At 39.5% G+C, this 11823-nt stretch overlaps 2 protein-coding genes across 3 annotated transcripts; one reads left to right on the forward strand and one right to left on the reverse strand.

The window, feature by feature from the left end:
• Window positions 1-715: 715 nt before the first annotated feature.
• On the forward strand, window positions 716-5799 carry LOC127776792 (U-box domain-containing protein 35). The gene is made up of 4 exons (XM_052303341.1): window positions 716-1141; window positions 4394-4512; window positions 4621-4736; window positions 4836-5799. Exons 1-4 carry the CDS (start codon window positions 802-804, stop codon window positions 5125-5127), a joined length of 867 nt encoding a protein of 288 aa, XP_052159301.1. The 5' UTR covers window positions 716-801; the 3' UTR covers window positions 5128-5799.
• Window positions 5800-5903: 104 nt separating this feature from the next.
• Window positions 5904-9487, reverse strand: LOC127776791 (protein kinase G11A). 2 transcript variants are annotated; one of them, XM_052303339.1, is made up of 3 exons: window positions 9348-9487; window positions 7562-8556; window positions 5904-7073 (listed from the first exon to the last, which is right to left on the reverse strand). In XM_052303339.1, the coding sequence occupies exons 2-3, from the start codon at window positions 8452-8454 to the stop codon at window positions 6197-6199; spliced, it is 1770 nt and encodes a 589-aa protein (XP_052159299.1). In that variant the 5' UTR covers window positions 8455-8556; window positions 9348-9487; the 3' UTR covers window positions 5904-6196. The 2 variants fall into 2 exon arrangements, with proteins under 2 accessions (XP_052159299.1, XP_052159300.1); XM_052303340.1 differs by lacking the exon at window positions 9348-9487 and adding an exon at window positions 8713-9298.
• Between the last annotated feature and the right edge of the window lie 2336 nt (window positions 9488-11823).

Raw genomic sequence — 11823 nt, forward strand, 5'->3', positions numbered from 1 at the left:
ATTCATTGTTAAATATACTTTCATGTACATATATAGTTTTACATATTTCATAAATTTTTTTAAATAAGACGAACAATCAAACATATGCTAAAAAGTCAACGGTGTCAAATATTTTGAAACGGAGGGAGTATGTAATAATGTAAATGTGCATAAATACAAGAAGCGTGTCTTTGTACAGTCGCTGTTGCGTCGAGTTCAGGAAACCGAGCTCAGCCCCATCCATCCATCTATTCGGTTATCTCTCTCAAAATTTAAACACACCCACCTACATATATATACAGTAGTAGTACTACATTATATTAACTTTGTTACTCCCTCCGTCCCTAAATATTTGACCGCTGTCGGTTTTTTTAAACATGTTTGACTGTTCATCTTATTAAAAAAACTTAATTAATTATTAATTCGTTTCTTATCATTTGATTCATTGTTAAATATAGTTTTACATATTTCACAAAAGTTTTTAAATAATATGAACGGTCAAACATGTTTAAAAAAGCCAATGGCGTCAAATATTTAGGGACGGAGAGAGTATATCCGAAAACAGGATATTTTTTCGCATATACGAGAACGTGGAATTAATTACAAGCACATGAAATAATCGTACCAAATGAATACAATTATTATAGTACCCGCGAAAAAAAAAAGTCAAATTTGAAACGCGCACACAAACACATCCTCTACACCTTCGCCACAGCATGCAGTGTCATATCATAATTCATACATAACCCAACACCTCCTCTCCTCTCCTCCCTTCGTCTTCATTTGCTGCGTCGCCGTACGTCGTCTCGCTCGCTCCTCCACATGGCCGAGGAGTCTCGGGAAGAAGGCGGCGGCGGCGGCGTCGTGGAGGACGGCGACGAAGCCGGTGGACGGCCGGGGAAGGACGGCGGCAGCGGCGGCGCCGGCAGGGGGAGAGATGGGAACAATGGCATCAGCACGTGGGAGATCGAGGAGATGGAGGATGAGGCAGGGCCGGCGTCGCTGGCTCCTCCTGCCGCCGCCGCCGACGTGTACGTGGCGGTGGGGAAGGGCGGGTCAAGCATGGAGGCGCTGTCGTGGGCGCTGCGGCGGCTGGCCTCGCCGCGGAGCTTCGTCTACCTCGTGCACGTCTTCCCCGTCGTCATCAGCATCCCCACCGGATGTAAGCACACACCCCTCTCTGTCCATACTCTTAATTTGACCAACAGCTAATTGAAACATGTTTCCATTTATACATTTGCCTCAAGAAAATCTGGCACATGTGTTTCTGAGATGGAACTAGTGATTACTACTTAATTTATTGGATCATTAATTAGAAATACAAACTTCCTATACATGTATGGTATATTTGTCTAAGGCCTAGCTCATACACTTGTTGACTGTGATTATGAAGCTGCTTTGATCGTCTTCTTGAGCTAGCTGGATTAGAACAAGGGTGTTTTAGTATTGCATATGGAAAATTAGAGACTATTGATCAAAGAGTAAATTAAAACGGTTAATTCGAAGGACTGTTCTTGTGTTTCAGTTGGTAAGATCACAATTGGGTCCCAGCAATCTTTGGTTGGAGATTGGCCTGCAGAATTGTTGAAATCAAGGTCAAGTTCTTGGACTAGCTTAGGGGGTGATTTGTCTTTGACTGAATTTTTCAAAGCTGGCATTGTCACAAGCTGTAGTTCCATTCTAGCTTTGTTGGCATCCTGCCGTCCTACGCTAGGCATATTTTGCCCCATCGCAAACCTTGCAGCAAAAAAGCTCTAGAGCTGATGTTGACTGCATGGAGAATTGGAGATAGAAACAATACCACCCATGTGGTGTTTGGTTTAGGTGTCCATGCTAATTCTAGAGTGATCAACTTTCCAAAAATTCTAGAATGATCACCAACCAAGGCATGTATGAATAGGAAGAGATATATATATCATGTCTACAAAAGTTTCACGTGCACACTCCATATACACCAAATAACAGATGTTACAAAAAATTCTAGGAAAAAAATTGAACATGTACTTCCAATAGTATTGCACGTATATATAAAGTATCAACTTCAAATTCATTACTCCCTCCGTTTTATAATATTATAAGTCGCTTAGAATTTTTCTTTCTAATACGAAATATATTTAAAATATAACAACATTCTAATAAAAATAAGCATATTATAAAAATATATTCAATGTTATATTTAATGAAAATGATTTGGAGTTATATATATTGCTAAATTTTTCTATAAACTTAGTCAAACATAAAAAGGTTTGACAAAAAATCAAAGCGACTTATAATATGAAATGGAGAGAGTATATTTTAGCCATAATAGAAAAGGAAAAATATTATATATTTAAGAGTATAAATGTGTCAGAAATTTGTCCTTTTTTCTCTCTCTCTAAGTATAATGAATTTGAAGTTAGGTGTGATACTATTGGAAGTGCATGTACATTTTTTTTAGAATTTTCGGTGATATTTATTAGTTAGTGTGTACGGGACACTTGTGTGTACCCTGTTTGGATAGACAGAATAACCCATTTTCAAAAAGGGTAGTGGAAGCGAGCCTACAATTCTAGTTGATTCGAAGGAGTTACACCTAGTTCCTTCTCTATATGGGTAATTTTACCATCCATAAAAAAATACTGGGAGGTAATATATTTTCTAGTGTAAAACCCGTTACCTTCAGCTATTAGATATTTTAGTATGAAATTTAGTACCTATGGCTACTTTCTCATCAAGGATAGTAAAATTTCTCTAGATAATATAAGGGCTTGTTCTTTATGGGTGATGTATAGAATTAAGTGTATGGAAATTATTCGAGAATATAAATGAATGAATTAAATATTAAAATATTGAATTGTTGGTTTTCAAAAAGTTTTCTAAGAAATGCCCATAATTAAAGTTTTTACAAATAAAGTATGGTTTTGAAGCTTACGAAGTGTGCCGTATCATCTATAATCTGTAAGCTGAAAAGAACACGACCCTTATGCGAGAAATAAACTCTATATTTGTTTTGTCGATGCATCTATAGTTAAGGGATAATGACCCATCAGTGGTATATTTCTAAAACCCACATTTGATTTTCGATTTGACAAAACCAATTTTAATTTGCTCGGTCAGGTACAAAAGTGCATCCCATCACGAAATTTGCTTCATGCGATTCCGCATTAATTTTATTCTCTGTTCTCAACTCCATATACGTGGAGTATATTGGATGGCAAACAGTAGAGTAGAGTGTTAGGTCTCTGAGATGCCGGCGTGAGCAGGGCGAGTACGTTGTTACACTTCCACTGAAATGTGAACAGAACAGTACAGTGAGATTCCGTTCCGTTCTCGGAGCCTTTTTTTTTTGGTTGACCCTCGCACAGAAATTCATCGCTGATTGCTGAATGATGCAGACAGGTCATTATATTCTTTGGCATGGCCAGATAGGGGGGCTGAGAAGGGCGACTGCCTAGAGCTTAGGAAAACCCCAAGGCTTTCTGGTATATGCAGAGATATATATACTGTTGTATATATAACTCTCATTTTAGGCTAGCTGAGCAATATAGATAGCTCACCATACAGTCAAAAATATTAAGAGCAAATCATAAATACATAACTCTGAAGAAACCGTTCGGTTTTTCTGGAGGGATAGGGCGCAGGATCTATATTTAGGACCTGTTTGGCATAGCTTCAGCTCCAACTCCACCCCTCCTGGAACTGGAGCTCAGCCAAACAGTTTCAGCTCCATCAAAACTGGGAGTGGAGTTGGGTGGAGCTCTCTCACAAAATGTACTAGAGTTGTGGAGCTGGGTTTAGGCAGCTCCACAACTCCACTCCAGATTCAACTCCTGGAGTTATATTTAGGAGTTGGAACTGTACCAAACATGCCCTTAAAGTCTTTTCATTTGGACATCATAGCCATGGTTGAGTCTAGAATTTGTGTTCCCTTCTAGATTGAGTCGTTGTTAAATATTATACTACTCCCACACATGATGTCTACAACCAAAAATAGGAATAGTAGCTTTCTTGTCAAGATAATTTGTATTTTTAAAATTTTCAATTGGTTCTGACCATTTGATAGAGGATAAGGAGGAGAATGGATTTGCCAAATTGGTCGTTCTCAAGGAATTCTTTTTTAGATTATCCTTACCAAATGCTATATTTAAGATTACATAGCACTGAAGTAGATGCAGTTTAATACTTTGTTGAAAAAGTACCTCGATATATTTTTGTGCGTCTCCCCAAGCCCAAATATGTTAGGACCTGCCCTGATACAGACGAAACGATCATATATTCTGAAGCTCTGCTGTCACCGTCTGAATAGACAAAATTTCTGATTGTATTTTTTTTCTGAATACTGACTGTTCATCTGAACTTTTTAAATCTGAACAGATTAAGTTGATGCATATCTTCTGATGAACTTGATGTATGTCTCCTTTGATTTCTGAAATAGTAGGAATGATGCCTAAGAGCCAAGCAAACCCAGAGCAGGTAGAAACTTACATGAACCAAGAGAGATCAAAGAGGCGTGTGATGTTGCAAAAATATTTAGACCATTGCCGCAACTTTCAGGTGAACTGGTTACATCAGATCTTCACATTTCTGTGCTCATACAACAGCTTGAGATGTATCTGAAAGGCACATATAGAAATCCAATTATAATTCCTGTCATATCTTCAGGTTAATGTTGATGTGTACCTCATCGAGAGCGATCATGTTGCCGATGCGATCCTCGAACTTATTCCGGTCTTTCATGTACAACAGCTAGTTCTGGGGGTTTCAAAATCTAATTTGCGGTAAGGTTTATATACCTTGCAAGTTCCAATTAACAGAACTACCAAAATAATTTGCTGGCATTTCAGAAATACATTCTGAATTTGTCTGAATGAGCACAGGAAGTTCAAGAGAGGAAACACAATAGCAGGACAGGTTCAGAAGAACGCACCTCTCTACTGTGAAGTCAAGATTATCTGTGATGGCAAGGAGGTTACAACTGTGCCAACTGCTGATCCAACACCACCAATTTCACCTTCTCCTGTAAATAACAAGAGTAATTCTATCAGCCCAACGCCACTGTCACCTGCACCAGATCATAACAATAGCGCTGTGGCTGATGATGACGAAAAGGAGACTAATCCCAATGAAAGGAATAAAATCACAAAATATTTGAAATGCTTCTCATTTTGATCTTACTTTTATGGTTGCTGCTTCAGTCACTTTTGCAGATATAGAACACTGCACGCATAGAATCTTCAGACAACAAAAGCTTGTAAAAAAACACTTTCACCAATGTTGTGATCTTGAATTTCTTGATTCATTTGTACAGGAGATGATGGTTGTTATATGGGATATTTCCAGCATTTTTTCTGCATTGTTGTATGGTGAAGAGTTGTGCTTGATTATAATATAATGTCTAGAACCACATGAAAAATGCAGCCAAAGGACAGAAAATCTGGCACTCTATTATATCCTCAATTCTTCATGTATAGCCAGAAGACCGAGCAATAAAACATGCTAGACAGACCTCCAGGAGGCAACCTGGCAATCCTGACATGGAGCACCTATCATTGATCATAGATTACAGCATATACATGTGACAATTTATTACTCCAAAAAGAATTTGTCCTAGATGCGTAAATCAAAACCTCATAGCAGACAGGGATAGGGCAGAGGAACACATGGCTATGTCAAGCTGTCAGCCAATCACGCATTAACAAAATAATTGATTAGCATCTATGGTATAGCTAGTACACACCATTTAGTTATACTGAGATACAAAAATTGCTGTTACAGTCAATGAGTCAATATTGATCAACATTCTTTGTTCTGGATCAAGCATTATTCAGTGAAACTTCTCACTGAATGTGTTTCAGCTCATGCACATAACTATTCAGCAATTACAGTGACAATCTGGTAAGGACAATACAGTTAATTTGAAATGCTCCATCAGACAGAAGTAACACTGTAACAGAACAATTGTTGAGTACTAGTAATTACTATGCGAAATATATAGGGTACACAAAACTGAGCTAGCACTGCACAAGCCAGAAACTGGCGGCCTTTCTTTGACTCACTTGAAGATTAACCATTTCAGATCTTTGCTGAGAAATATAAATCTGAATGCCAATAAGTTTACTTCAAGAAAAACAGGACAGGTTGACAGAAACAAAAAAATCTACATATTAATCTGCAAGACACTACATGTGAAAACCCTACTCAAGATGATGCAAACAAATGGAAAAAAAATTATTGAGTCCTAAAAGAAATCGAATTCTAGATAGCTATCACTGCTTTTCTGGGCAGCATCAGAAGGGGCAGCAGCAGACTCCGATGTCGAAACAGGTTGCTTTGGAGGCCTCTCAATCTCAACAGGCCTGGGAACCTCTGGAGGGCTTGCGCAGCGTATCAATGCCCAGTTCACACCCTCAAAAAATGGATGCTGTTTTATCTCAGTGGCACCACGCTTACAACCCAATCTTTGTTGGGGCTCCTTGACGAGCAGGCCCCTAATTAGATCTCTTGCTGAGAAGCTCACAACCGGGTATTCAGGGAAGCGCAGCGGCTGGCCAATGACGTTGAACAGTGTTGCACGGTTTCCTGACCCTTTGAAAGGTGTTTTTCCAAACAGAAGCTCATACAAGAATATGCCAAAGGTCCACCAGTCAACAGCACTACCATGACCCTCGCCTTTGATAATCTCAGGGGCCAAGTACTCATGTGTACCAACAAATGACATTGAGCGTGCATCACTAGGTTCTGCTATGAGCTCAGGCCATGGGCTGACCTGATTGACAACTTCAGGCTTTGGTTTTCGATCCTTCTTTGACTTGGAGAAAAATCGGGGACCAAAGCATGTTGTGGGAGTGGCACACGATGGCTGAATCATGCAGGATGGCTCCACACAAGCAGGTTGAACACAATAGGCCTGGTTGTTCTTCCGAAGTGCTTCTGCATCAGGGTTAGATGATCTGATCAGTGTTGGGCTCACTGCACAGCGCAGGGAGAGGTCAAAGTCAGATAGCATGATGTGTCCATCCTCACGGACAAGGACATTTTCCGGCTTCAGATCACGATATATGATACCAAGCATGTGCAAGTACTCCATAGCAAGGAGTATTTCTGCCACATAGAATCTGCGACCAAGAAGAAAGTGCAATATCAGTTTACTATGCTATCTTGCAAATAAGTGAATTCAAGAAGTACATGGAACAAAACAAATATTCCAAAGATATGCATACCACTTTTCATGCTGTTGCTTAGTTCATGCTATTTAAGGAGTTTTAGCTCTTGAATGTGGATGTAAGCTGCAGTCTTTATTAATTCTTAAAAAAACTACAATGATAAAATGAAATATCATTGTGTAGAAATTAATTTTGCATGTATTGACTTCACATTGACAACTTGCACAAAATTATCATCACAATCAGCTTACATACTTAATATAATCCATCCAATTACGCAGTTACACTAACTTAAAGCAAACCATAACCTTTTCTGAATTGTGTATCCACGTTTTCGAAATTTATCGGAACAGACAAACAACGGATGAAAAAGATAGTGAACCCTACAAGAGTACCAAGGTATTAATGTGTATCATGTGCATTGAGTAAATCATACGTACTTGACAGCTTGTTCTGGAAAATACTTGCCACGCTGCCTTTGTCGAAGAGTATGCAGGTCTCCACCAGGGCAAAACTCCATAACCAGGCATGAGAACTTATCAGTCTCAAAATGGGTATATAACATTGGAAGAAAAGGATGATCCAGGCACTGCAAGATTTCCTTCTCAGTCTGGGCTCGAAGCAATTTCTTGCGGCTTGCAAGTGATGCCTTGTCCATAACCTTCATCGCAAAATAGCTCTTCGTTCCATTCAGTTCTGAAAGGTACACACTGCCGATATCACCACAACCTAGCTTCTTCAATAGCTTAAAATGACTCAGGCCAAGGATTCCATCCCTAGTCCGGATCATCTGGATTGCCTCCCATCGTGAATCATTCGCCTTGTGAGGCTTGGTGACGCTACAAATGCTGCTGCAAGCGCTTTCATCACTGACATCACTGCTCGTGCTTGGCCTGCATCTGCTGCTACTGAAACCTCTTTCTCCAGTCTCAGATCTCCCAACCAACCTGGCACTTCCACTTGCACTTGCTATACCATGCTCCTTTCCTAAAGCTGAAGATGATTTCAAGCTTCCGTTCGCAATTCCATCCTCCACAACACCCTTTTCCTCATCTGCAAGACGCTTTGGAACCAGGTTACCCTCAGCCTTTACTTCTGCAGGATCATTGCTACCCGTAAGATCAATGGACTCATTTTGATGCTGAGTTGATTTCTGCTCCTTTTGCACCACTTCGGAATTCGGTTTGCTTGATTCAGCTGACCTTCCTGGCACCAATGCACTTCGTTTACTCGGACTGGTTGTCTCCAAAGAAGAATCATTCTGAGAACACAGTTTCAGTGACTGTATGTTGGGAGCTGCAGGGGGCGCTCGAGGCATTGCCTTTGAAGCCATTGCTCCCACAACTGATACGTATATATATCAGACCAGATTGCAGAAAGAACTACTGACCAATCAAAGATTTATAAGCTTGGTGTTGACACTTGCCATCAGAATCTGCAAAGGGCAGCAAAAGAATTTCAATTGATTAGAACATGCCTAGATACAAAAGAACTGCACAAAAAAATACAGAAATCCACCAATTCGATGAACAAGAGATCATCCCCCAACAATCCCAAACAAAAAAAAAAAACAAAATAATCAAGAACCAACCTGCACACGCAGATCCATCAACCTCCCACAGGTCCACTACAACGAGACTCACTCCTCACAAGTCACAACTGAAGCCACCCACTGATTTTATCCATCTAACTCGCTCAAAAAAGGCATCATCACAAAAGCTAATGTCGAAAACACTGAACCTGTCCAACCGCCCACTAACCGCAATCATACAACTCTACAGATCTATCGACCATCACTCCCCCCACTTTGGAATAAACAAGTGCTAGGGATGGGATCAGCAAAGATGGCTTGTCCCATCAAAGGCGCCATCTTTTTCCTAGCAAAAGAAGAGAGAAAGGTGTTTCCCTACTTCCTAGCACCCCGACCTAAACGAGAGAGGCCCTTTTAATCTTTTCTTGCAGCCACATTGCAAGCAGGAAATGGAGGATGAACGCAAGCAAGCACAGCCCCGCAGATTAACGGCATTTCTCCCTTTTTGACCCCCCAAACTTTTTTGAGGAACAAACAAACTGTTTCTTGTATTAAGGTTAAGGCTCTGAAATTAAGAGAGAAAGTTTCTTCCTTCCAGATCTTGGGGAGAAGATAGGGTTAACGCAAGCAAATTCCACACAGAAGTAGGTGGGAGAGAGAGAGAGATGAATGAGAAAGAGGATGTGGTTGCTCACCAGGATCCCCTCCCCCTTCTCTGCTCGCCAGATGGAGATCGGCGCCCCTCCCCTGTTCATGCGCGAGATGGCGCAATGAGCGGAGACGAGACGGGAGGGAATGGGGAGACACTCGGCTACTCTCTACCTTAATCTCAAATTTACTATGTTACCCTTTCTTTTATGATAGACTGGTGGCCCACGTGTCAGCAGAACTCATAGAAAAAAAAATACAATAAACTCAGTTGGGATTGTATTGATGGTAAACTTCTGGGAGCACTCATAATCACTAGTTATCGTTCCTGCACTGTCACCATCGCTCTTTCTTCATGAGCCAACATCGTTCCTTCTCTCCACCTTCGCATACATAGCCGCACCCACTAGTGACCGATATGTTTTTTCTCCTCACATGCCATCATGTATGCTATTGTTATGGTCGTAGTTGAGGTCGGGGTGTCGGGTTTGCAGGGACTCGGGGAGGTAGGAGCCGACCTGACATAGAGCGAAGATGTTAGATCCGGGCTCCTCCTTGCTAGATATGGTGGTTTCCCAAATATCGGAGGAAAAAACGTAAAAGGAGAGAAAGAGTTAGTGTGCAGAGTGGTTGTAGAGTCATTGGATTTGGAGGTGGAGCTGCGATGGAGTCATCGGATTTGGAGATGGATAAAATGGGGTGGTCCAAATTGTAACGAAAATGTAAAGTTAGCTGTAGTGTAAATGAAAAGAATGGTTAAAGGATGATATAAGTACAAATGGTAATTTTTTTTTCTCTAGAGCAATTAATAAAGTGGGTTGTCCATTAGCCGATAATCTCATGCTATGATAAGCCAACTATAGTTTTATCGTCTCTGCACAGTGTGGGTGGGCCGGTCTACTCAGCTATTACTAATAATGTTATGATATGTTATTGAATGACGATACAGACTTTTGCTAATATAGGTTGATTAATTATGGTTAGATAGATCCCACTAAAAAGATAAAAATAATACGATCATTTTGCTCAATAAAAACATTCAATTATGGTCTTCTTTTCTCAATGCATGATATATGATAACTATCAGTATTTATATGGTATTTTTCTAATTCTTTCATATTATTTTTACATATATGTTAATTTAGACTAATATTTTTTTCCATAATTAAATGGATAAATAAATCTTTTTTCTATATTTATCTAAAATATTTTAAGTGTATGTAATTTAATATGTAAGATATGGACTTATAGTATAAGATTTAACTTTTTTAAAAAAATGTGGCACCATAGTAGATGGGTAGTTTAGTGAACAACCATAAGAAATACGTCCTCCATCTCATAATATAACACATTCACCTAAAATCTTTTATTTTATATTATAGTACGGAGGGAGTAGAGAGAATTTGTTGTATGACACTGGTTTTGGCCATATTCTATATTATATTAATGTATCAATGAGTTTGTCAAGTTCTATAATATGCCATCGTATTTTGTTTAACTTCTATAATATACCATCGTCATTCAGTTAGGCTCCATTAGTGCTATTGTACAATTTTATCCTAATGACCGAAATACCCCGTGATGAACTTCCAAATTTGGTTAAAAATTTTCTGAAATATCAAATTATAAATCTTCCAAAGTTTGAGAGCAGCAAGTCATTGCAATGGCTGCTGCTGCTGATATTATACAACCACCAGTCACATCAAAACGCAAACTTTCTCGCAGAAAGCCGAGAGGAAAGCAAGAATACCACCAAGAACGGCCAAAAGCAAGATGCCTCCTTTCATCCTTTTCTGCAGGAATGCAGACGCAGCCATGGAACCTCGCGTTCATCGGACAAAACATAAAAAGAAAGAAAGGGTAAAAGGCAAATTTGCAGAGAGGCTAAGGGGGTGTATAGATCAGGTGCGTAAAGTTTTAGCGTGTCATATCGGGTGTTATATAGGGTGTCGTATAGAGTGTTCGGACGCTAATAGAAAAACTAATTATAGAATCCATCAGTAAACCGCGAGACGAATTTATTAAGCCTAAATAATTTATCATTAGTAAATGTTATTGTAGCACTACATTGTCAAATCATGAAGCAATTAAGCTTAATAGATTAGTCTCGTAAATTAGTCACAATTTGTGCTATTAGTTATTTTTTAAGCCTATATTTAATACTTCGTACAGGTGTTCAACCGTTCGATATGACAGGGTGAAAAATTTTAGGGTGGAATCTAAACAGGGCCTAAATCACATCCCAAGAAAAACAGCAGAGAAATAAACAGCACGAAACAAGAAGAGACTGAGGCCCTGATTAGTTCCTACGCAAAAACTTTTCACCCTGTCACACTGAATGTTTGGACACATATATAGAGTATGAAGTATAGGAAAAAAAACTAATTACAACCGATTGCGTGTAAATTGCGAGACGAATCTTTTAAGCCTAATTGCTCCATAATTTAACAATATGGTGCTACAGTACACAATTGCTAATGACGGATCAATTAGGGCTTAATAAATTCGTCTCGCAGTTTACAG

Source organism: Oryza glaberrima, chromosome 6, assembly GCF_000147395.1.
Source record: "Oryza glaberrima chromosome 6, OglaRS2, whole genome shotgun sequence".
In the NCBI taxonomy this organism is placed as follows: domain Eukaryota; kingdom Viridiplantae; phylum Streptophyta; class Magnoliopsida; order Poales; family Poaceae; genus Oryza; species Oryza glaberrima.

Coding starts and splice junctions, on each gene's coding strand:
- LOC127776792 (XM_052303341.1), top strand. CDS start 802: ATGGCCGAGGAGTCTCGGGAAGAAGGCGGCGGCGGCGGCGTCGTGGAG. Junction 1,142..4,393: donor CATCAGCATCCCCACCGGAT/GTAAGCACACAC, acceptor TTTCTGAAATAG/TAGGAATGATGCCTAAGAGC. Junction 4,513..4,620: donor ACCATTGCCGCAACTTTCAG/GTGAACTGGTTA, acceptor TCATATCTTCAG/GTTAATGTTGATGTGTACCT.
- LOC127776791 (XM_052303339.1), bottom strand. CDS start 8,454: ATGGCTTCAAAGGCAATGCCTCGAGCGCCCCCTGCAGCTCCCAACATA. Junction 7,074..7,561: donor TTTCCAGAACAAGCTGTCAA/GTACGTATGATT, acceptor TCTTGGTCGCAG/ATTCTATGTGGCAGAAATAC.